The sequence below is a fragment of the Engystomops pustulosus genome, chromosome 2 (assembly GCF_040894005.1).
Source record: "Engystomops pustulosus chromosome 2, aEngPut4.maternal, whole genome shotgun sequence".
Classification (NCBI taxonomy): domain Eukaryota; kingdom Metazoa; phylum Chordata; class Amphibia; order Anura; family Leptodactylidae; genus Engystomops; species Engystomops pustulosus.
In genome coordinates, this window is record NC_092412.1 from 160,018,460 (window position 1) to 160,044,819 (window position 26,360).

General features: G+C 38.5%; 1 protein-coding gene across 1 annotated transcript; it reads left to right on the plus strand.

Moving 5' to 3' along the window:
- Positions 1-661: 661 nt before the first annotated feature.
- Positions 662-14,294, plus strand: LHX1 (LIM homeobox 1). The gene is made up of 5 exons (XM_072137150.1): positions 662-1,388; positions 3,128-3,357; positions 3,670-3,944; positions 12,504-12,669; positions 13,369-14,294. The coding sequence occupies exons 1-5, from the start codon at positions 1,219-1,221 to the stop codon at positions 13,746-13,748; spliced, it is 1,221 nt and encodes a 406-aa protein (XP_071993251.1). The 5' UTR covers positions 662-1,218; the 3' UTR covers positions 13,749-14,294.
- The last annotated feature ends 12,066 nt before the right edge of the window (positions 14,295-26,360 follow it).

Consider the following 26,360-nt stretch of genomic DNA (forward strand, 5'->3'; position numbering starts at 1 on the left):
GTTTGTTTGCAAATGTTTATTTACACTGATCATTATACGTCCAGGTACATCGCTTCCTTCACAGAAAATCCTCCAAGAAAATGAAAGGAAACTTGTTCTCTCCTTACCGGATGATGCCACACATAGATCCTACATCTACAATCCATAACTCCGGCTGCCTTTTCCATATTTCCAATAGCAAGATCGCGATACGTCTCCTTTCCATTCCTTCCAAAAGCCTAGGATATTTTATGTGAACAGTTCTAACATGAGCAAAATATTACACAAAAGTGCGAATACATCTGAAATGCGGGCATATATATATATATATATATATATATATATATATATATATATATATATATATATATATATATATATATAATTTGAGACTAGGCACCAACATAAGCAGAAGTGAGAAAGTGAAGCTCTAGTGGTATACAAGTTGCTCTATTCACATGCATACATTACCTGCACATATCTTATTTGATGTATTATTACCGTTGTTTTGTGGATCCACCTCTGGAATGTATAGGACATATATAAGGGCTCAGCTTTAGTAGCTATGATGTCCCAGTACTGCTAGAGCTTGGTGTGCTGGTTAATGGTTTAACATGAGGACTGGAGGGCGCTGATTGGCTCCAGCCGGCTGTGTCGTCACTGAGTTGGGCATAAGGCGAGCTCTACAGCAGCTGAGAACATGCAGTCCAGGGAAGAGACTTCACATGGGAAGAGCAACCCCAGACCTGTAGGATCAGAGGCAGCACATCCCACACTACAGGTTCATCCTCATTATTAGCTGCTCTCTCATCTACCTGCCAGGACTTTATCGTGCTGAAGGACCACACCAGGAGAACCTTTATGGGCTATAGGGACCTTCCTCCATGTCCAAGGCGTCAGAACCAGAGTCCACCTCGGGAATCCGAACCTAGAACCAAATAACCCATGTCCCAGGAAGCTTTGTGATTGTGAAGCCTCTGAGTGATAATGCTGGTACAGTAGAGACGACCACTGGGTATTGGGGAGACAGAAGCACTTTCACCACAGACTGAGCTACCTCACAATGCAGAGAGACAACTGATCGCTGTCACCTTCATCGCTTTGGATCTCCATTACATAATAAGCTGCCAGAAGCCATTGGCCCGGCAGTCACATTGGTGTCACAGAGCTGCGGAGAGTTTGGAGCTCCTATCACCTGGATCTTCCAGCAACCCCCAATATATCAGCCAACCAAAGACAATGGTGCACTGTGCTGGATGCGAGAGGCCCATCCTGGACCGCTTCTTGCTGAATGTTCTGGACAGGGCTTGGCATGTCAAATGTGTACAGTGCTGTGAATGTAAATGCAATTTAACAGAGAAATGTTTTTCTAGAGAAAGCAAGCTTTATTGTAAAAACGACTTCTTCAGGTGAGTTCCCTTCATACACCTAGTATGTACATGACAGACAGAAAGCAGAGTACTACTTCCACCTGTGCTTGTAGTTATTACACCCAGGAAATACCACAGTCTGGCTGCATATATATTTATCCTATCATCTGCTATACCCTGTTATGCACAAAGCTCATTTTCATCTATTATGGGTTTTTTTACCATTTTTTTTTCATTAATACAGTTTACAAGGTGTGATTATGTGATAAGACGCCCCCATCATAGTGGACATGAGACACAAGAGAGGGCTTTGATGCTTCCCTGGGCAGACTACAAATCCCTCTTGTCGAGGGGGAATTTATTTAGCATCTGATGAATATTTTAGTGGTGACAAAGTAGAGATAAAGACTCCTTGGAGATGTCCTGAGAATGGATGTGATCAGCAGATGCACACCATGTATTTAGTGGCCCCGTCCCCAAATGGTCTGATAATGATATAGCCCGGGCCGCATTTCTCACCCAGGCTTTCCCGAGGTCAAGCGGCGACATAAAATGATAATTTGATGGATGAAAGTGACAAGTTTTCCTCAGATAAAGAGCTGATCTTTTCTGATCTTTTCATGTCAAAGGCCCAAGGAAAATGTCATTTTTGCTGTTCTTAACAAGAAATGAAAATTAGTCTAAATATCCGGGCACATCAGGAATAAACAGATATTTAATCCACAGGGCCATAGTGACACATAGTATATTTTGTTTCTCAGCTATTGAATATTCTGCTGCTTTCTATAATAACAGACCGTTTATAAATAGGTAGACTAAAAAAAATGCTTTTTTTTGAGCAGCTTTGTGTTGTATGCAGACAGCAACCACCCTGTGTACACAGCACATCTATGTTTGTGTGTATTCCTCCCAAGGAAATGACACCTTGTCCTGGGGATCCTGCATCAGCTCAGGCCCCTCAAGTCCGTATTGGTTGTGGATTTTAGGCAAGAAGTGATAACTGAATCTGAATAGTAAAGGTGTTTGAGGAGGAAACCACAGGCACAGAATCAACATTAACACATAGTTACCTACGGCCACAAGTCACTGATCTCTGCTTATATTTATCCCTAGTTCCGAAAGATGGATCCACTAAACACATACATTTCACCTATAAACAAAAGAGGACAACACACACACTATAGACACATACAAAAGACGGATAAACGGCGACCATCTACCTATATGTATATTCTTAAATTATATACTTGAAACGGATTCTAATACAATCTTAAAAAAATAATACTTTTTAGCACTTTAATAATGTGAAATCTTTCATGCAATAAACCTCCTGTAATTTATATAATTTAGCGAGTCTCTGCAACCATTTAATTTCCACATTAATTAATTTTAATAGTAAAATAAAACTGTTAAACTGTAAGTTCTGTAGGTAATAATGTAAGGATATTCTGCGTTATGTAATTTAGTATAAATATGTGAGTATATGTAAACTGATATATACGCAAATAGATGTGTTCATTGGTCATATTTATTAATATTAAGTGATGTGTGTGTGTATATATATATATATATATATAGGTCTTGTATATTAATATACAGGTCTTTTATATCTGGGTCTTGTATATTCCCATTTTAGTGAACTATTATGTAATTTAATATTAAAAAAATATGTCCATGTATACTCGTATTTTAGTGATGTATTAAGCTTCTCTTTCTCCCTAAAACTATGTTAAGTCTATGGGAGATCTAATCCTAAGCTTTCTCTTTTCCTCATCTAGACGTTTTGGTACCAAGTGTGCTGGCTGTGCCCAGGGAATCTCCCCCAGTGACCTGGTCAGGAGGGCAAGAAGCAAAGTGTTCCACTTGAACTGTTTCACATGTATGATGTGTAACAAACAGCTCTCCACTGGAGAGGAACTATATATTATCGATGAGAACAAGTTTGTCTGTAAAGAAGATTACCTAAACAACAACAACAACGCTGCCAAAGAAAATAGTCTTCTCTCAGGTAAAGCTACAATATATACGTATATATATAATTATATATAAAGCCAATTATACTCTTCTCAGTCTATGGATTTCTTCTCTTCCTTCTATTTATGCCATTAGATTCTTTTACTAAATTTCACTACCATTTATTCCTTTTAATTGCCTTAAGTAAATATGTAACATTATAGAAGCCAAGGAAGATAGATAGGTAGGGATATATATATATATATATATATATATATATATATTAGTAAATACACTTGGTAATCGGTACATTCCCGATGCAGTTTTTCTTTGTCTGATCTAATTCCTTCTTTTCCTCCTGGAACAGTGACAGGCAGTGACCCCAGTTTATCTCCTGACTCCCAAGACCCATCTCAAGACGACGCGAAAGACTCTGAAAGCGCTAACATCTCAGATAAGGAGGCTGGGATTAACGAGAACGATGACCAGAACCTGGGGGCAAAGAGGAGAGGACCCCGCACCACTATCAAAGCCAAACAGCTGGAGACCCTGAAGGCGGCCTTTGCCGCGACCCCTAAACCCACCCGACACATCAGGGAGCAGCTGGCCCAAGAGACCGGACTGAACATGCGGGTCATACAGGTACACCATATATTCTTACAGTATAAAGTACCATCTTCCTAGTACAACAAGCATGTGTCATGGTGTCAGCTAGGACCGGACAGACATGTCTAGTGCATTATCTTTCTAGAAGAATATAACGACATTAATGGTTGAGTATAACCCTCCCTCTCTCCTCATTTATCGGCCTTAAAGGATTGTACGGGGGTATCAACTTGCAAATGGACTAGAAATTAATAACCATAAATGTGAGGGGTTAATGGAAAAATAAGAATGACAATGAGGTGGGATTATTAAAAGGTTTATAAACCCGCAGAGCTGGGGGTAATGGAGGGTTAAAAGATCATTAAGGCGAGGTTAGACTGGAAGAACCTTAGTGCGAAGATAATTAGGAGTAATCTTGTCAGGGTAATAAGAATTAACTCAATCATTCTTGACCTAAAGCGGGAAAGCCAAGCAAAGGGAAAGCTAAATGTCGCAAATGTTTCACTTGGTAGCATCCGAAAAAGCCAGTACCCGAAATATACATAACATAAGACTGACTGGAAAGCAGGGCATCTAGTTGTGAGGACAGCAGAACAACCAGGTCTTCTTTCAGAAGGAAAGTTGTTCTTGTTCTGTAGTGGGAAGAGCCAGAAATCAGCTTCTCTATGTGGAGATATTGCTATAGGTTAAAACACACATATACAATATATGGTTATGCAATTCACATAATCTCTACCTCATTATACACAATTTGTTGGTGGGAGAAATTCACCATTATGAAAGGGTGTATGTGGTAAAGTATCATTATTATCTGTACTATTAGAGAATACTAAATATGAATCCCATATTGTCTTACTGAAGTGTAAGTCCTTTTGCCATTTTTGTACAAATAAACTTGAAAAAAAAAAATAATGGCAACCCATGGGAATGTTTACTATTTTACTATAAGTACAATCTGTAAAGCACTTCAGAATATGATGGCACTAAATTAATAAAGAATTTTTATTGGTAGTATAAGACATATTTAGGATATTGTTATCAGTCAGTCAGATGAAAAAAAAAAACTCAGCTAAAAATCCTGGCACAGATGGCATTGCCTACCGCCTTGGTGTCCTGCCATCATCCTTCCCCAACTGAAGACAGGCGCCTCTGCTTCGCCCATGTGTATCATGCCCAATGACTCCTGCCCAAATATTGTATGAAGTGGAATTGCTGGGGTTGGTAGCCTAGTATCCAAACTCTATATATTTTATATTTTCTTCTCAATCCTATGACCTAATAGTTACTATTATCAATGTCTTAATTTATTTTCGCTTTTTTAGTTTTTGGTACAAGTAGCGGCAAAGTAATAATAATAATAATTCTTTATTAATATAGTGCCAACAAATTCTGTAGCACTTTAGAAATCATAGGGGACATATACAAATAAAATAAGACAAAATTAGTAAAACACAGTCATATAAGAGTGCGGACCCTGTTCACAAGAGCTAACAGTCTAAAATAGACTTATGTGTGCGCATTACCGTTTACTTCCCATACCTAATCTGCTACTACATATATAATACAATATTTTTTAATGAAGTGTGTGATAAAAAACAAAGAAAAACCTTTGCATATTTGAATAATATCCTTTTGCAGTAATCTGGATAGCACCACATGACCCAGAGCTCAAGGTGGGAGCAAAAGCAGGGTAGGCCAAATGTTTAGTATGAGTGCAGGCCAGCACCCATTTTTTGTTTGGGATAAAAACAGTGTTTCTCTCACACCTATGCAACACATATCTGCATCTTATATGCTTAAAAAATAATTATAATTGCATGAAATGACACACCTTTCTGTTTCAATTGGGAATAATACACCCAAATGGGGCCTTAAATGATAGGTAAAGTCATCACAATTTACCTGTTTGAATAATTGTTAGTTTAAAAAACAGGATTCTCATGTAAATGGGATTCATATACAAATCAGTTTTCTTTCAAATATTTTACAAAATGGTAGAGGAAACTAATAGAAAAGATGGAAAAGTATAAATTGAGCCTCATGATGCCCTTCAGGATTTTTATGGAGAGCCTGGTGTCTATTAAACAGCAAAACAGTATGCTTGAAATTTCAGATGCCTACCAAAATTAGGTACCCTGTTTATGGAATTGCTCCTGGCAGAAGACCATTGACCACAGTCCCAAATATGTGTGGAAGCTAAAGCAGCTAATGCATAAGAACATATCAGTGCATGTAGAAGAGGAAATGGTTCAGAATTAAAATAAATAACTTCATTAAAATTTATCCTGAATCACACATCATAATAATCAAAATAATCCAAAAAGTTTAAAAATAACTTAAAATGTATTATTGTGATTTGTGATAAATAAGGCTGAACTTAAAGCAATTTACAGCTTTATTTAGATTTGGATTCTGGACCATTGTGGCATTTTGTAGGAGTAGTGAGCATATTTGTGAGGCATTTGGTCATTTATAGAATATTGATTTCTTTTTTTTTTTTTGCAACACTTTTTGTAGGTTTTGATATATGTGCATATAGCTTAGTATGCAGCCTTGTTTGCAAACCCATAAAAGGAAAGTTTTTTTTTTTATGAAATCTGATCAGTCATGTATACCCAAGAATAAAACATGTATTACATAAAAACTATGATGGTCAGGCCATAATGAGAGGTAGGGCACTCAAAAAGTGAAGCACAACTCTCATGTGTGAAAGCTTGTGCCCATGCCATGTTTGCTTTTTGTTTTTATAAATATTTAAGTAGTTGTATAAAGTGCTAACTTTTAGAAAAAAAAATAGTGTCCATAATAAGGTGTGAATTTATTATCATACATAGGCCTTAAAATGGCATATTAATATTCTAAAACAACCCAATTCAGAAAAGAACTCCATGTTTTGCAAAACATATACACAAATATATTACAAATACTTCTTTAATATTGTAACAAAACTTTCTTCTCACCCTACCTCATATAATGATAACAGTGTTTTAGATCCAGAGCTGCACAATTCATTGGCAGCACTATTACCAAACTAGACCCTTACAAGCATTTCATGAGTGGATTATCCAAACTGTCAGAAAAAATCTTTCTGAACCTACATATGTTAACTATAAGCAGAAATGGATAATATTTCCTAACTGTTGACATTGTTACACAATGTGGTTCTCTTGCCAGGGACATACCATGCTTTGTCTTGTAGTTGTTTTCTATGCATATAATTTGGGATATTATGGCTTTAGTCACAATGGCGTCCTTGTTTTCTTTTCCTTCTATATGCTCATGCTTGTCAGCCATTTAAGTATAAGTAAAATAAACTAATGGGAACGCTTAACATCATAACTTTTCAAACAAACTGAAAAAAAGAAAAATGATATTAAAAAAGCTATTATTTCTCATGTAGATAGTTAATCCTTTTATAGGGCCTAAATTGTAACATGCGATATTTGTGCATGTTGAAAATAAAAGCATTAAAAAAATTAAATAAAAATGCTAACTGGGATAATATCACAATTTTGTGATCAATTTGTATAATCTGTGAAATTAACATATAAATTTGAATAAGGATCATTTCACACTACCGATCCTTACCTCCGTTAAAAAAAGTGAGAACAGAGGTATTTACATTGATGTCAACGGGATTTTTAATTGATACGTCAAAGCTCTGTTAAACTTCCATTTTTTACTTTTTTAATTAGTTAAGGAATTAACAGGAGGTAAATTTAACACATAACTGATTGTAAACATAGGAAAAAACATTTGGTATCTGTTTTTATTGTTTTTTACAGTTAAAAACTATGAATACAATAGAGGTTCAGCATCATTTCAGCTATAATAATTTTTTCTATTGTTCTATAACCTATTATATATATATATTGGTTGCAGATTTAGTAGTGGCAATTTTGTGTGCAAAAAAATTAATAGATAACCCAAACCTTAGCTTCATGCTAAATTACTGGAGATGTAGGCTAACTTTTCAAGACAAGTGTAGGGGTGACTTCACATGCAGCAGAGTTTTTGTTACAGAAATCAATCCATTAATGTCAATAGAGTTGTTTTGGCAGCAAACACATGGATTTCTGCTATTGCCATTTTAAGGAATGGACTGAATTTTTACAGAATCTGACTTGTGTAAAGACCCCAAAATTGCCAATTCAGACCAATATTATCATCTATAGGATCAATCTGTGCTTAAAAATCTGTGTTTAAGGGCTTACTCACACATATGTTTTCTTCTCAGTATACTGTGATTTTCAATAACAGCATACTGACCCTATTTATTCAGAGCCTTTTATGTCTGTACTGTATCTGCACCCAATGTCTGCAAACATCCAGGCCCCAGCATCATCTGAGAAGAATCGCATGAACGGCATATGTGTGATTTCTTTTTTTTGTGTGTGTGTGGAAACATTGGGCATTCATTATTTTTGGGACTAGTTGTTCTTTTGTGACTCCCGATTTTAGCGGTGATTTGCACTATTTTTGGCACACAACCTTAGTGTATCTGGTGCACTGTAAGAGGAACAAATGAGTGTCACAAATGTGAAACCACATTCATGAAGGGGTTTAGCAGTTGGTAGACTTGCTTTTGTTGGTCTTTTTGTTGCCAAAAAAGTGACATGAAACTAGAAGCACAGGAAAAGTTTCTTGATTCAAAAGCTGTGCCCAAATTGAACGACAAAAAAAGAGCCGTGCATGTTGGAAAAGAAGCTAAATTGTGGTGCCCACATCTGACAATCAGAGATGGCGTACTGAGAAAGAACGTAAGTGTGAATAAGCCTTATCAGTGTGTCATTGATATTTCTGCAACAAATCTGCAGCATGTTAATTCACCAGAAGGGCTCATTCACACAACACATCCAAGCCCTTCCGTCATTATTCACATTGGTAAAAAAAAAGTGGCAGACAGAATCTAACAGTAAATCTAATTCCACAGTTTCTCATGAGAAGTCTTTTGTGACCAATGATATCAGTTGTTAGCAAAATGCTGTTCCAATGCCCTACGTCTGAAATTTTACTCTCAGTTGGGTCCGGCTTAGGCATTGAACAACTAGCCAGAGACAGTTGACATGTCAACAGGCACTTGATGCAGCTTTTTCAGCCCTTGATCTTCTAAGTTTATGAATAGCATAATGTTTTTTTAGGTAAGTTTAGTTGCTAACACCTCTAGCAAACACTCAGGCCCCTTTCACACTTGCGCTTTTCACGCACGTGTTCTGCGTATGCTTTTGTTGTGCATTGCACTCCAACCCATTGTAATCAATGTTTTTTTTCAGACTTGCATTTTTTTTCACGTACACATGCACATTTTTTTAACGCGCATTTAAATCTCAGCATGATCTACTTTTGCAAGTCACACACGTGAAAAGCGCACCATACAAGTCTATGGAGATGCATCAAAAATGCTTTGCACTCTGAGACACATTCAAGTGCAATGCGTTTTTCATTGATCATTTGCCATAGAAAAGATAAACCTCAGTCCTGAGTCTTTTTCATGCGCGTTATCTGGGCGTAAAAATCGCATTGAAAACAAAAAAAACCGTGCATGGAAATCTGAGACCCTAACAAAAAAAATTCAGTTTTTCACTGACCAAACCCTGATCGCACCCTGATCAGACTCTGACGTAATCTGCAACACAAGTGTGAAAGAGGCCTAATATGATCTCCATAGATATCTGTGTCTTTCTGTTATCTAATAAACAATCCAGTCTCTTTTCTCACCACTGGGGCCAACCATATAGGCCATGCCTGCAAGCAGTAAAAAAATCCTAATTTTAGTAGGAAATACCTTTTTAAAATAATGGGTTTTATTACATAGCGAAATTTATTAAGAGCTTTACACAAATTTGAAGACTTACACCGTTAATTCAAAATATAGGTAGAGGATTACAATAGTCATGAGGATTTGAGTGGGCCATTTATCAATTTTGGAAAAGTGACGGATTCCCAAGCAGCGCCCAAATTGTTAGCCCAAGAAAAAAAAATTTGTGAGAGTCTGAAAAGCACCAATATTCTGGTGCTAACACGTCATAAATAAGGCGACAGCCACGTCAATGGGGGAAAAAAGACCGTTTTCTGATGTAAAGTTAATATTAAATGCCACCAATGTGTATAACATTTATCATTCGGTATAATATCTCAAGCTTTTACAATGTGTTATCATAGAATATTATTGATAATCCCCCACATTCAGCCTACAGTATGCTATGCGGAATTCCTATCTTTTCTCTGGTGCTAGAGTTATCTAAATAGTTATAGTTCATTTATCTGTTTAGCATGTGGGGGGAGTGGTCAACTCAAAGATGTCAGGCAAGGAAATAAAAACAGACTCTGATGTCAGTAATTATATGGAAATGACATGTAAAGCAGCATTATCTATAGTCAGACTGAAAACTCCACACTTCTGAACAAGTATTAACCCCTTCACGCTCCGCGGCGGATATATCCGCCACGGAGCGCAGTGACTTAGCGCTCAGTGGCGGATATATCCGCCACGGCGCCTATGCCGGCTCGGCTCTGGATCAGAGCCGAACCGGCATCGGGAAACACGGGGTGCCGGCTGTAACTAATAGCCGGCACCCCAGTGTAACACCCGCGATCGGAGTTGTCTCCGATCGCGGGTGCTTAACCCTTTAGATGCCGCGGTCAGCGCGACCGCGGCATCTAACAAGCATCTGGGGTGTCTTTTCCGATCTGGACCCCAGAGTTACTAGCAAGAATTGCCAGTAAGATGGCGTCTGTGACGTCATCTTACTGGCAAAGTGCCAGCCTATGCAAGTGCATAGGCTGACACTGATAATACTCTGCAATACATGAGTATTGCAGAATATTATCATGAACAAGCAATCAGAGGATTTCTTGTTCATGTACCATGGTATAAAAGTAAAAAAGTAAAAAAAAAAGTTATTCAATAAAAAAATAAAGCCATAAATCACTAAAAATGCCCCAAACCCCCAAAACATATAAAGAGACATATAACTCAAAAAAAAAGTCTAAATCATAACACAAACCCCACATATATAGTATCACCGCGTCCGTAACAACCCGTAGAATAAAAGTAAATCATTATTGAACCCCCACGATAAACGCCGTAAAAAAAAACTGTTATAAACCCTCCAAAAATTATGATTTTTACCTTTTCAATCCCACAAAAAATGCTATAAAATGCGACCAAAAAACCATATGTACTGCGACATGATACTGGTGCAAAGTACAACATGTCCCGCAAAAAACAAGCCATCAACCAGCTCCGTAGCCAAAAACGTAACAAAGTTATGCCACTTGGAAGACGGCAATACAAAAATTATAGATTTTTCCCCACATTAGGGTTTTGTTTGACAAATTTAGTAAAACGTAAGAAAATATATTCATGTCTGGTATCCCCGTAATCGTATCAACCCATAGAATAAAGCTAACATGATTATTAGTCTATACGGTGAACACCAAAAAAAAAAAAGTCAAAAATCCAGTACAGAATTGATGCTTTTCTACTCCTGCCCTCAAAAAAAGTTCCTAAATTTTCAACAATAGGTGATACCAACCCCAAAATGGTAACAATGGAAAAAGCATCTCATCCCGCAAAAAAAATGCCGTCACATGGCCCCAATAACGAAAAAGCGAAAATTTTATAGCCTTCAAAAGGGGCCAATGAGGAAACTAAAATCCTGGCAGCTGCAGGGCTCTCCTTCCCTTCTGCGTCTCGCTGTGCGCCCATAAAACAAGTCACAGCCACATGTGGGGGGTCTCTGCACTCGGGAGAAATTGCAGAACAAATTGTATGGTGGGTTTTCTCTTTTTATATTTTGGAAATGTGTAAATTTTAGTGCTAAATGAACGTATAAGGGAACAATATGACCATTCTAAATTTCACCTCCATTTTGATTCAATTACTATGAAGATCTCAAGGGGTTAACAATCTTCGTAAAAGCGGTTTCTGATAGCTTGAGGGGTGCAGATTTGAAAATGGGTAGATTATATAGGGGGGTTTGATGCTAAATATGTAAAATTTCATTCAAAACTGTATTTATCCCCAAAATAGTCAATTCTGAAAATCCGGAAAAGCGATATTCTATTTGTAAGCCGCGTGACATCAAAATAAATTATCCAGACATTTCAGAAATTATGAAAATGTAAAGTAGACAAATGGGAAATGTTATTCAGCAACTTATTTAGGTGGTAAATCTATCTGCCTGAAAACGCAATGATTTAGAATTTCGAAAATGGCAAATTTTTCAAAAAATTTATCATATTTTCTTTTTTTTGTAAATAAACGCAAAACTTATCAGCCAACATTTACCACTAAAATGAAGTACAACATGTGGGGAAAAAACAATCTCAGAATCGTTTTGATAAGTAACAGTGTTCAAAAGTTATAACCATATAAAGCGAAGCAAGTCAGAATCCAAAAAATCGGGCTGAGCCTTAAGCTGTAAAATGGCTGCGTCCTTAAGGGGTTAAACATGTAAATGATAGCAGAAACAATCATATTTTCCCTAGCAACACAGTGACCTTATATTACTGCTGTCTTTTATGAATAGTAACTCTGGGATAAAGCTATGACGTGTAGTGTATGATGATGATGTCATCCCTATGTTGCAGGTTTGGTTCCAGAACCGGCGCTCCAAGGAGCGGAGGATGAAGCAGCTGAGCGCCCTGGGAGCCCGGAGACACGCCTTCTTCCGGAGCCCGCGGAGGATGCGGCCGCTGGTGGACCGGCTGGAGCCCGGGGAGCTCATCCCCAATGGCCCCTTCTCCTTCTATGGAGGTACGGAAGCCTCTTGTCTGCCGGCATGTTGTGGCCTATGGCCCCCGCTATTTACATATTAATTGCACTGTCTCTCCCCTTATCACTGGGAACGATCCGAGCAGGAGAATCGCGCAAATCCCTGGGCTGTGATGCATGAAGCAGTGTGTTAATAATTAACGGCAGAAATAAGGAAAATCCTACACAAAGCCAGGAATAGTCAGCGGCATCCCTGCCTCGAATACAGCTAGCCATGATATAATCATATTTATAATATAACAGCATCATTATAACTTCAAGCTGCAGGGACAGCAAAGACGGAATGCGACACATATATGTGAAAATATTATGATTCATGTTTTGACAAATATTATCTATAATTACAACTGTTTCTATTGATGCTCTTATTTTACACGACAGTCATTTCTAGAAATAGATCACTATTTATGAATGACTATTTATAGCAGGTAACCTCTTATTCTCTGCTGTGCATTTTTAAATGAACTAGAACTGAATAATTTGGAATTCCTTGCGATATATAAATATTATTATTAGAAGTAGTATTATCATTATTATTATTAGCATTATTATTATTAATATTGATTCTGTTGAATAATATTAAAAAACAACATTTACCATGCATTTTAATGTTTTAATTACGCATATTTCGCATTTCCACATTTCCTGCGGTTTTCATCATTCCTGTCTTTGGTTTTGCAGACTACCAGAGCGAGTATTATGGGCCAGGAAGTAACTACGACTTCTTTCCTCAAGGACCCCCTTCATCACAAGCTCAGACCCCCGTAGATCTGCCGTTTGTCCCCTCATCCGGACCAGCAGGAACCCCACTAGGCTCCATGGAGCACCCGTTACCCGGACACCACCCCTCTAGCGAGGCTCAGCGTTTCACCGACATCATGTCCCACCCTCCCGGAGACTCTCCCAGCCCCGAGCCGAACCTCCCCGGCTCCATGCACTCCATGTCGGCAGAGGTGTTTGGCCAGAGTCCTCCCTTCTCATCTTTATCAGTGAACGGCGGGGCCACGTACGGGAATCACTTGTCACATGCAGCAGAAATGAATGAAGCTGCAGTCTGGTAGTTTTTCCTGGACAGTGGACTGGGATGGCATCATTCCTGACAATGCTCAATCTACAACATTGTCTGGATTGAGCAGAATGCGATGGAATTACCGGAGTAAAACTGGAGAAGCTGGCGAGTGTACAGCATTGTTCTTCAGAATGTCTATTTCCTGCACCTCAGAGGTTGGAGACATAAAACTAGCAGTCATATTAATAATATATTATTCACCTGAACAAAAGGGTGGGACATAAGCTTTGATTAGCCAAACATAACAATGTAAAGCCCTCAGCATCAACTCTTCTACCTTGACAAAGCTACCGACACCAATCGAGAATCCTCACAAGAAGGTCTCTGCCACAAGACTGACTACCTTCACTCCTAGCGAAGTCTCAGACTATGGAACTCAAGCAGTCAACTGTTTACGTATCTGACGTTCTATTCAGGAGCCTAACCTTTTAGTAATAATCCACTTTTAAAAACCTCTGTCAAATCTAAAAAAAACAAACAAAAAAAAGCAAACTAAAAAAAGCAAAACGTTTTGAGCAATCAACCAAATGATTCATTCTTGTTAGTTTTGTTTAGTGTGGATGGAAGGGACTGACTGGAAGGAATGTGCTACACTGTGTTCTTAGTTTCCAGAAGGCTACAAGAAAGTGAGGTGCCAAATACAATAACCTAATAGCACAAAATACGCCATAGACAAGTATGTACCACCATTCCCGAACATTTCATCTACTTTCTAGTCCTGTTGAGCGCTCAGCAATGGCTTATATAGACCCAGACAGGTTTTATTTTTGTGTCCTTAAAAGAAAGTCCAAAATATTTAAATTTTATGGTCAAATATGCAGTTCCGAGCTGCTTCTTCTTTATATATTAAATTTCTCATACGTCTTTTATTGTTATTATTCTAAGCCGAAGCTTGTGTGACCTCCAGTGCATATTAGACCATTCACTGTATGAAAGGAAACGTGGAGAATTTGTGGATTTTTAATAAAAATAGAAAATCTCATGTTTAGATAATTTGTATTTCATTGAGTGTATTGGCTGGCCAAAAAACTAAAACATATTTCTATGGTATGTGTCTGCTTATTTCCACTTATTATTTGACACTTATCTGTCTGATCGTTATCCAATTTCCGTGCGATAATCTGATATGGCCTCTTGATAAAATACTTTGCAGTATTTGCTTTTTCTGGTGATGTTAGTAGACTATGGATCTTTGTCGGCACAGATATCAGTTGTATATCTATCTACACGAGAAGATCGGTGTCGGTGTCGGGGTCCTGGCAAGGAATGTGGTTTTATGAACTAGACTGAAGATGATTTGTCGCACTGGTTTTCTATACTGTATAATTTACCGTTGTAGTCACTAGTTCCATGGCTGCCCACATTCCCCTGTGTTTCATTGTTGTTTGGTACCTGGCGATAGTCTGCCATCTGATAAGGTGACACCTTCCCCCGTGTCCCAATATGGACACATACAAGGGGACAGAGTGAGCTGCTACCCCCCCCCCCTTCCCAGCAGTACAGGGCACGGTTATAATACTTTCCCAGTATATGTAGCTATGCATTGTGTACTAGATATGTGGGCACAGGTGCCACCGTCATTGGCACTCCTGTCTAGAGGAATATACACCCCGCATTCATGTATTTCTGATTTCTACAATACTTCCGCTCTCACATAGCTTAACCGTTTACGTGTTTCCATCTATCACTCCAGATATATGTGCATGCAGCCCCCCACACACATCCACTTCTAACACCATCAGCAACCTTGCAAATTATTCTCCACACAATACAGTACAGGTAATAGGACAATGCCCAGGAGATAAGTGCAACATACAGAGTGGCTGGCGAATCTCTAATCTGCATGTAGGAATAGGGCAGCAGAAGGTGGAAATGCTCTTCAATTTGCACTTTGCTGATAACATTTGTAATCTGCATCCGTACAAGGCCCTGAGCGGTAATAGCAGCATTACACAGCGCCCCCCGGCGGTACACGCGGATATTGCCGTCTCTGCTGTCTGCAGTAATTAATGCTGCACCTCTGCCCTCTGTAGGACAATAGGCAGCAGTGAGCCGGCTCCAGCAGCCGCACTCCTGTCTTCTTGCCGGTGAGCAAATTACATTTCTCAATTTCTTTCCAGACGATTTCTTGATGTAAAAGAAAAGTAAATCCGACAGCAAGACGAGGGCATAGCACACAAGGGCGGGGGGCTGCTGTTAACCCTGCTCAGTGCTGTGGGTGCCTGCTCTGTCTGAACCAGACAACTTCACGTTGATTTCTATGGTTGTGTGCTTTACACTGACATTTATAGAAACCCTGCTCAGTTTTTCATGTTCATTAGTAGTTTATTTTTAAGAGATGCTATTTTGCACATATATGGGGTACCATTATGATTATTTATTGGGGATATTACATGATTAAATATGAATATAGTCAGATCACTTCATTAACTCCCCCTGTGTGCCTAGATAATGTTGTATCAAGTGTTATGCTGCCCTCTGGTGTCTTTTTGAGTCTCTCTTGCAATGTCCACCTGCTTTGTCCATAAGAACGAGTCTGCAATGCAATCTTTATTCTTACCTTGGAATCTCTCTGCTGCTTCAGTAATAGCGAACCCTGGGACTGGGTGTGTGACCACCATAATACACATAAGGTGAGGGTTCAGAGAGGAAACCAGCCGTGTAACAGCAATACAGACAGAACAGACAGAACAGACAGAAGAGCATTCACAAAAAAAGTGAAACATAAAAACAAAAAAGGTGAAAAGTGAAAACATGTTGGGGGCATTTATTCATTTGGCGCTGAAAATGTGCTATACTTTTTAGTGGGATATAAGTTTGTGGTGCAAGGAATTAATGAATTGGACTAAAAGGTTTAGAACTCCATAGATTTGCTTTTAGCTCACAAATCGCGGCAAAAAACTAGAAAAATAGAAGTGCCAGAAAACTGTTGGATTCCGAGCGCCACAATAATTTTGCACCTCAAAATAGAACAAGTCGACAGTGTCAGAAAACAGCAATATGATAAATTGAGGCGCAAGAGGGGAGAAAAGAAAAACGCCAGTTAATAAATTATTATCTTTCCTATACCATATTTACCATAGTCATTTGTGCATTCAGGTTACCAAGTTTTATTTTCTACATGTTTTCCTGCTCATACATCGCTGTATTGTTAGTTTGTCATAGCCATATACGTGTACCTGAATACGCTCAGTCATTACAAATACATTCAGTTTCTGATGCGTCACCCTCTGACTTTTATGGGGGAGATCAACTTTGGCATTTTAGTGGTTGATTTCTGCACCATGATCCGCAGCAAACATTGAAAGGGCATTTATTTTCTGCAGATCAAAAATCTGCAGCAGAAATATTTTTCGGCTTCTCCGCCCCACACACCACACTTGATGACTTGATGACACCCTAATCTTATAAGAGCTTACTAAATCAGGGACTCTGTGGGCAGGCATGGGAGAGGGGTGAGTTAACAACCATATTATAAACATACAAAGGGAAAGTTTTAACTCCTTAGTGACGCGCCCTGAAAAGGCTCTAGTGACCGGACAGTTTAATCGAATTTGTGGACACATAGAGCTAGTTAAAAAGGTAATAAAAGTTTAAACATTTTTTTTCCATTTTTACTTGGGGTTAAAAGTGGAAAAAAAGGCTTTTTTTTGTAATTGATAGTACTTTTTTTTACATTTTCAAATTAACTCAGATTGAACATTATTAATGAATTCCCTATTTTGTTTTGGACGTTTTCATATATAATATATATAGTCTCGGGGAAATGGGGCGACTATGGCAATGCTTTTTGTAGTGTAGCGGGGGATTTTTTTTTTAATTATATGGGGAAATGTCAGTGTATTTTTATGAATATTTATTAATATTTTTTTAAATGTTTTTTTTACTTTATATTTCGCCCCCTTGTTGTCATAAATGACCCCTGGGGAACATTTTCACTTTCTTTTTTAAGTTTTCTTCTCAGTTACAGAGGGAACGACCACCTGTGACTGGGGATTCTGATCAGTGCTGTACTGGGACTAATTAGACCCAGCAGCTCTGTTAAACCACTTTAGACCCAGCGGTCAAGTGACCACTGAGCCTATAGAGCCGACAACAGTGCCGACTCTGCTCCTCCCTGCATTGCGCTCATTCATAGCAATGCTTTAACCTCTTAACGCTCAGCGTCCGATATATCGGACGCTGAGCGCAGTGACTTAGCGCTCAGCGTCCGATATATCGGACGCTGAGCTGATGCCGGTTCAGCTCAAGATCTGAGCCGAACCGGCATCGGGAAAGACGGGGTGCCGGCTGTGACTGATAGCCGGCACCCCAGTGTAACACCCGCGATCGGAGTTGTCTCCAATCGCGGGTGCTTAACCCGTTAAATGCCGCGGTCAGCGCGACCGCGGCATCTAACATGTATCTGGGGGATCTTTCCCCCACGATCGGCCCCCCCGAACCGTTTTCGGGGTGCGCCGATCGTTGCTATAGTAACTCTGGGGTCCGATCTGGACCCCAGAGTTACCTGCAAGAATTGCCAGTAAGATGGCGTCTGTGACGTCATCTTACTGGCACAGTGCCAGCCTATGCAAGTGCATAGGCTGACACTGATAATACTCTGCAATACATGAGTATTGCAGAATATTATCATGAAGAAGCAATCAGATGATTGCTTCTTCATGTCCCATGGTATAAAAGTGAAAAAGTAAAAAAAAAAGTTATTCAATAAAAAAATAAAGTCATAAATCACTAAAAATGCCCCAAACTCCCAAAACATATAAAGAGACATATAACTAAAAAAAAAGTCTAAATCATAACACAAACCCCACATATATAGTATCACCGCGTCCGTAACAACCCGTAGAATAAAAGTAAATCATTATTGAACCCGCACGATAAACGCCGTAAAAAAAAACTGTTATAAACCCTCCAAAAATTATGATTTTTACCTTTTCAATCCCACAAAAAATGCTATAAAATGTGATCAAAAAACCATATGTACTGCGACATGATACTGGTGCAATGTACAACATGTCCCGCAAAAAACAAGCCATCAACCAGCTCCGTAGCCAAAAAAGTAACAAAGTTATGCCACTTGGAAGACGGCAATACATAAATGATAGATTTTTCCCCACATTAGGGTTTTGTTTGACAAATTTAGTAAAACGTAAGAAAATATATTCATGTTTGGTATCCCCGTAATCGTATCAACCCATAGAATAAAGATAACATGATTATTAGTCTATACGGTGAACACCAAAAAAAAAAGAAGTAAAAAATCCAGTACAGAATTGATGCTTTTCTACTCCTGTCCTCAAAAAACGTTCCTAAATTTTCAACAATAGGTGATACAAACCCCAAAATGGTAACATTGGAAAAAGCATCTCATCCCGCAAAAAAAATGGCATCACATGGCCCCAATAACGAAAAAGCGAAAATTTTATAGCCTTCAAAAGGGGCCAATGAGGAAACTAAAATCCTGGCAGCTGCAGCGCCCTCCTTCCCTTCTGCACCTCGCTGTGCCCCCATAACACAAGTCACAGCCACATGTGGGGGGTCTTTGTACTCAGGAGAAATTGCAGAACAAATTGTATGGTGGGTTTTCTCTTTTTATCTTTTGGAAATGTGTAAATTTTAGGGCTAAATGAACGTATAAGGGAACAATATGACCATTCTAAATTTCACCTCCATTTTGATTCAATTACTATGAAGATCTCAAGGGGTTAACAATCTTCGTAAAAGCTGTTTCTGATAGCTTGAGGGGTGCAGATTTGAAAATGGGTTGGTTATATAGGGGGTTTTGATGCTAAATATGTAAAATTTCATTCCAAACTGTATTTATCCCCAAAATAGTCAATTCTGAAAATCCGGAAAAGCGATATTCTATTTGCAAGCCGCGTGACATCAAAATAAATTATCCAGACATTTCAGAAATTATGAAAATGTAAAGTAGACAAATGGGAAATGTTATTCAGCAACTTATTTAGGTGGTAAATCTATCTGCCTGAAAACGCAATGATTTTGAATTTCGAAAATGGCAAATTTTTCCAAAAATTTATCATATTTTCTTTTTTTTTGTAAATAAATGCAAAACTTATCAGCCAAAATTTACCACTAAAATGAAGTACAACATGTGGGGAAAAAACAATCTCAGAATCGCTTTGATAAGTAACAGTGTTCAAAAGTTATAACCGTATAAAGAGACGCAAGTCAGAATCCAAAAAATCGGGCTGAGCCTTAAGCTACAAAATGGCTGCGTCCTTAAGGGGTTAAGGAGAGAAGGAAGAAGCGGTAACGAACCGCATCCCCCTTCTCCCTAGGGTATCTCTGACACCCGGCGACTGGGTCCTGTTCCCGCGCCTAGCGTGGGAGCAGTAGAAAACTGCAGCAACATCTAAAGCCATTGCTGCAGACTTGGAACCTGAAGAGTTAAAGCAGCACAGCAAGGTCAATCAAAACATAAACATACGAGTGCATGCTCACATGATACAAAATAGAAAAATATAAGCAGCACACCAAGGTAAATAAGTAAAAATAAGGTGGGTGTATTTATTCCATGAACTGTGACATTTTGTTAATGGCAGGTGAGTATATAAAGGGTAGTAATTGGTCACATGAATCGGAACACACTCCTTTAATATACATATAAACAAAAAGTGATTTCATAATTATTTAATAATTATAATACATGATATGGGTACATAAAATGTAACTAGAGTGTGGCAAGAACTCCACATTCTACAAAAAAGTACAAAGGTAGGCAGCACTCCAGTATCAAGGGAAATAAAGGAGCTTTTATTCCAGTTCACATGATTTTGTGCTGCCTATATATATATATATATATATATATATATATATATATATATATATAGATATATTTATATAAATATATATATATATATGTAAAATATTACTGTACTGAGCCATATTTTACTTTTAAATGCTGACAGACTTTTTCCTGGGGGGGAAAGCTGTAGTTTTGGTACTATTTTTAGGTATGTAAGAGTTCTTGATAACTTTAGATATGCATGCAGTGATTGTTCTTTTATATTTTATATTTTTAATGAATACACTTGTTTAATCCCTTGCCGCCTATGTTCCTTTACCGTTTTGCATTTTAGTTTTTTCCTCCTCTCCTTTTAAAATCCATCATTTTTTTAAATTTTTCTGTGTACAAAGCTTCAGTCGTGAGCATCCGCCATGTTTTCTGCCCAAAAAAAGCGTGGTTCATGGATACATGTCTAAATGGATGGAAAAAATGACGGAGTCTCTAGTAATTTAAAAAAAGTAGTAGTTTAAAAAAATGGAATGGATAATAGATATCCATGAAAACTGATCATAACAAATAACAATTTATCAATTTACATTGATGTCAATCAGATTTTTAACTGAGCTTACTGGAGGATCCGATCCTTCCTGCGGCCGGGTCCTCTTCACACTGGGTTGCGTCTCCTGGCAGGACCCGCTTGTAACTAACTGAGCATGCTCAACATGGTCAGTTACGTACACTGTACACTGCATCAAGCAATCGGATGATCTGGAAAAATTAAAAAAATGTAAAACAAAAAGTAATACAGTATATACTCGAGTATAAGCCGACCCGAGTATAAGCCGAGGCCCCTAATTTTACCAAAAAACTGAGAAAACCTATTGACTCAAGTATAAGCCGAGGGTGGGAAATGCATTGGTCACAGCCTCTCCAGTATGTAGCCAGCCAGCCCCTGCCCAAGTGTATATAGCCAGCCAGCCCCTGCCCCAGTGTATATAGCCTGCCAGCCCCTGCCCCAGTGTATATAGCCCCCCCTCGTGCAGCACAACAATACCAGATGGATCACACAGAAGATCTACGGGTGCCGCCAGAAAGGCGAGTTTTGATTTATTTATTTTTTTGACTCGCGTATAAGCCGAGTTTGGGTTTTTCAGCACATTTTTGTGCTGAAAAACTAGGCTTATACTCGAGTATATAAGGTAATCATTTTATAAGAATAATTAAATAAATAAAATAAAAGTCCCCTAATCAGCCCAATTACATATAAATCCAAATAAAGTATATAAAACACAAAAAAACTATATTAACATATTTGGTATTACTGCATCCGTATTAATCTGTGCAATTAACCCCTTAGGGACGTGGCCCTTTTTAGTTTTAGCAATTTTATTTTTCACTCCCCACCTTCAAAAATCTGTAACTTTTTGAATTTTCCATGTACAGAGCTCTGTTTAGGCTTGTTTTCGGTGTAACAAATTGCAACTCATAGTGATGGTATTTATCATTCCATGCTGTGTACTGGGAAGTGGTAAAAAAATTCAGAATGCAGTGAAAATGATGAAAAACCGCATTTGCGCCATTTTCTTGTGGGCTTGGATTTTACAGCTTTCACTGAGCGCCCCAAATCACATGTCTATTTTATTCTTTGGTTTGGTATGATCACGAGGATACCAAATTTGTACAGGTTTTATAATGTTTTCATACATTTAAAAAAATTAAAACCTTCTGTACAAAAAAAAAAATTCTTTATTTTGCCGTGTTCTGGCACTAACTTTTTCATACTTCAGTGCATGGAGCTGTGGGTGGTGTCATTTGTGACTTTTGATGACGTTTTTAATGCTATCATTTTGAGGACTGTATGGGCTTTTGGTCACTTTTTAAAGAATTATTTATATTTTTCAAAATGGCAAAAAAGTGGCATTTTTGACTTTGGCCGCCAATTTCCATTACGGGTTAAACGCCAGAAAAATTAGTTAATATATTTTGATAGATCGGACATTTTGGGACGTGATGATACCTAAAGGGGGGTGATTTATACTATTTTTTCATATTTTTTTTTACCATTATTTTAGATCCTCCAGGGTAATTTAACCCTGCAGGGTCCGATTCCTAATGCTACTGTATTGCAGTATATAGCTACAATGATTTTACAATGTTTTTTAAAAGCCTGCCCTCTGCTGGCTATTATAAATCATTGCACATGGCAAGCCTACGAGTCTCAATGAGACTCTAGGCTGCCATAGCAACCGATCTTCGATGACGTTCCAGGAGGCGGCGATCGGCCATCCAAGATGGCGGCGCCCATATAATGGTAAGTTAGGTGCCGCGGTCAGGTTCAACCGCAGCATTTAACAGGTTAACTGCCGCGATCGGTGCCAGCACTGACCGCGGCAGTGGCAGGCGGGGATTAGCTGATAGTAAAAAAAAATGTGATTTTTTTCCAAAATTGGTTTTGCTCAGAAAAACTATATGAATTAGGTATCATCACAATCGTAGTGAACCAGAGAATAAAGATAAAATATAATTTTTATGTTATGGCGAGGGGGAGGAGAGTGCTAAAAATTCAAAATAAAAATTGATAATTTTGTTTGTACCCCCCTTGAAACTCATTGATAAGTTATAAACCCCCCAAATGAATTATCTATACATTGTATCTCACCCTGCAAATAAGAAGCCCTAATATGTTCGCATTGCCAAAAATTAAAAATGTTATAGCCTCAAATATAGTACAATGTGACAATACAAATCTGCTCTGAATGGCGCTCCTTCCATTCTACACCCATACAGCAGTTTATCGCCACATATGGGGTATCAGTACACTCGGGAGGAATTTGGCATCAAACTTGTAGAGCATTTCATCTTTTTATTTATTATGAAAGTGTCATTTTTGTCCTAAATGAATGTATTTTACCCCCAAAAATGCAAAAGTTTCTAAATCGCACTTCTATTTTCTTTTAACCCCTGTGAAACACTTAAAGGGTTAATAGACTTAATATAAGTTGTTTTACTTATGTTGAGGGGTGTAGTTTCTATAGTGGGGTAATTTATGGGGTTTTACTATTATTTAGGCCTTTCAAAGTCATACGAAAGCGGAGTTGGCCCTCAAAATGCGAGATTTGACGAATTTCATTTAAAAAAATCGCACCTAAAGTTTTAAGACTTATAACATCCTAGAAAAATGAGAGGATGCATAAAATATCATTCCAACATAAGGCAGACATTCCATAAATGTTTGTTATTTTGCTCTTTGGGAATTTTAACTATCTGCCTGCAAAGGAGAACATTTAAAACTTTGAAAATGAAGAATTTTTCCAGAATTTTGCTAAATTTTCATGTTTTTCTGAATGAAACCCAATATTTATCACTTAAATTTTACAAATAACATGAAGTACAATGGGGCAGATTTACTTACCCAGTCCATTCGCAATCCAGCGGCGCGTTCTCTGCGCTGGATTCGGGTCCGGCCGGGATTTAATAAGGTAGTTCCTCCGCCGTCCAGCAGGTGGCGCTGCTACGCTGAAAAGCATCTGAACGCGCTGGAGCTCACCGGCTCGGGCTGAGTGAAGGTAAGCGCGTCCCGAGCGACACATTTTCCGTTCTTAAATGCGGCGTTTTTTCCGAATATGTTGGGTTTTTGTTTGGCCACGCCCCCCTATTTCCGTCGCGCGCATGCCGGCGCCGATGCGCACAATCCGATCGCGTGTGCCAAAATCCCGGGGCAATTCAGGTACAATCGGCGCAAATCGTAAATATTCGGGTAACACGTCGGGAAAACGCGAATCGGGCCCTTAGCAAATGACCCACAATGTGTCTCGAAAAACAATCTCAAAATCACCTGGATATGTTTAAGCATTTCAAAGTTATAACCAATTGACATTTCAGATTTGAAAAATCGAGTTATTAACCCCTTCACGCTCCAAGGCGGATAAATCCGCCACGGAGCTATGAAGGGTATATGAAGAGGTAAAAATCAAGAAAAAAGTGGGGAATGGTATATCTACGGCTATAAGTACAGATCCAAATGTACCAAAAAATATGTTTTATTTAATAAAGACAAATATCACAGAAAAAAAACATACATTTAAAACCATTTAAAAGCACATCCCATATGTGCAAAAAACAATGCATGAAATTAGGGATCAGAATTAATGCATGAGGACTGCCTACCACCAAATAAGTCAATGGACCCTGGTGAAATGGGACAATATGTAAAGTGCATGTGTCTGCTGGAGTAAAGAAGTGAAAAAGTGCAGATGAAAAAGCTTAATGGTCTATCCAGACCAAACAGTGTAAGAGTGTATGGTCTTACAGCGCCAGCAACAAATAATCCCTGACACAATGCCCACAGTAAAAATAAACAATATGCATATCACCAGTTCCAGACGAGGTAGGCGCCAAGAACCCTGTCGGCCCACGCGTTCCGCCCTCAAAAGGCTTCCTCAGGGGTCTCACGGGCTGAGCCCCCTTCATACAGAGATGGGCTTTGCTGCATATCGCAGCAAAGACCCATCGCTAACACCCGCGGTTGGCATGGATTTCCCTTTTTTGTCTATTTGTTTGGTATTTATTCAATAATTGTGAGGGCCACCTCTGACCACTCTGGCATAGTAGAGTTACCTTTATGATTAGGTCTTAAGTGACCTCTGTTATTCCATAGATGAAATGGGAATGTGAAAAATACAAATACCACAAAGGTGTCATTCATGTGCCGTTAGTATTTGTGGATCAGTTGCTAGATAGCATAATCGTGTGCCACTTTAAGGGGTTAGGACAACCTACTGATATCATTTGCCTTCCATTTCTTTTTCAGATCTCCAACAACGGATAAGATAGGGATGACATGCAGACCGTTTGCAGACCTATGGCTAAGAAAATAAAAAAATTAATGAGATTTATCAAATGGTCTATCCAGAAAAAGAATAATTTGTGCCTTTTGCCACATTTATTATAGGTATTGGATAGTCTTTAGGCACCATAAACAACCAATATCAGCCATTCAGGTCTGAAGTATGGAACATTTAAAAACACAGACAAAGACAAGTGATTTGTGTTATAAAGACAAGTCCTGAATGGAGGCTATTGGTTATTCATGGTCATGTTACCTGTTTAACTGTGTTAGTAGTGCTGCACACATCAGATGTCGGCAGCCATGAATAAGGATAAGCTTTAGTCTGAAACACATAGGTTTTTTGCACTGTTTGCCTGCTCCGCTTCTTTCCTGGTATGACTTTGTTTTATGATGAAATAAAGGAATGATTTGGACTTTTACTGTCTGTATCTCCGGTTCTGTAGCTCACAGAACCACAATCCATGATCTGATTCTTGTGTTTAAAATGACACCAAAGGCATGTAGGTATTATAGAACTAAAGATAGATGCATCTCAATTTACCTTCCCTCTGCAGCAATTTTAACTCATCTCAGGCATATTGCAACAAAGACTTACCGGTAACACCCGCGATCGGTGCTAGAGGGTGGCGGAACGACGCCGACAAAGCTGGATCGTCGCTCCCTGTGACGTCATTGGCGTCCCCATGACAGCCTCAGGTTTTAACCCTTTAATTACAATGTGCTATCAGCACATTGTAATGAATGAAGAGGAAAATCCCCATATACTGCCATACAGTAGTATGGCAGTATATGATAGGATTGATCAGACAACCTAGGGTTAAGTACCCTAGGGGGTCTGAAAAATAGTAAAAATAAAAATAATTATAATAAAAAACCTAAAAATTCTATTCACCCCCCTTTCCCTAGAACTGATATAAATATTAATAAACAGTAAAAATTATAAACACATTAGGTATCGCCGCATCTGAAAAGGCCCGATCTATTAATCCTGTAACGGAAAATAG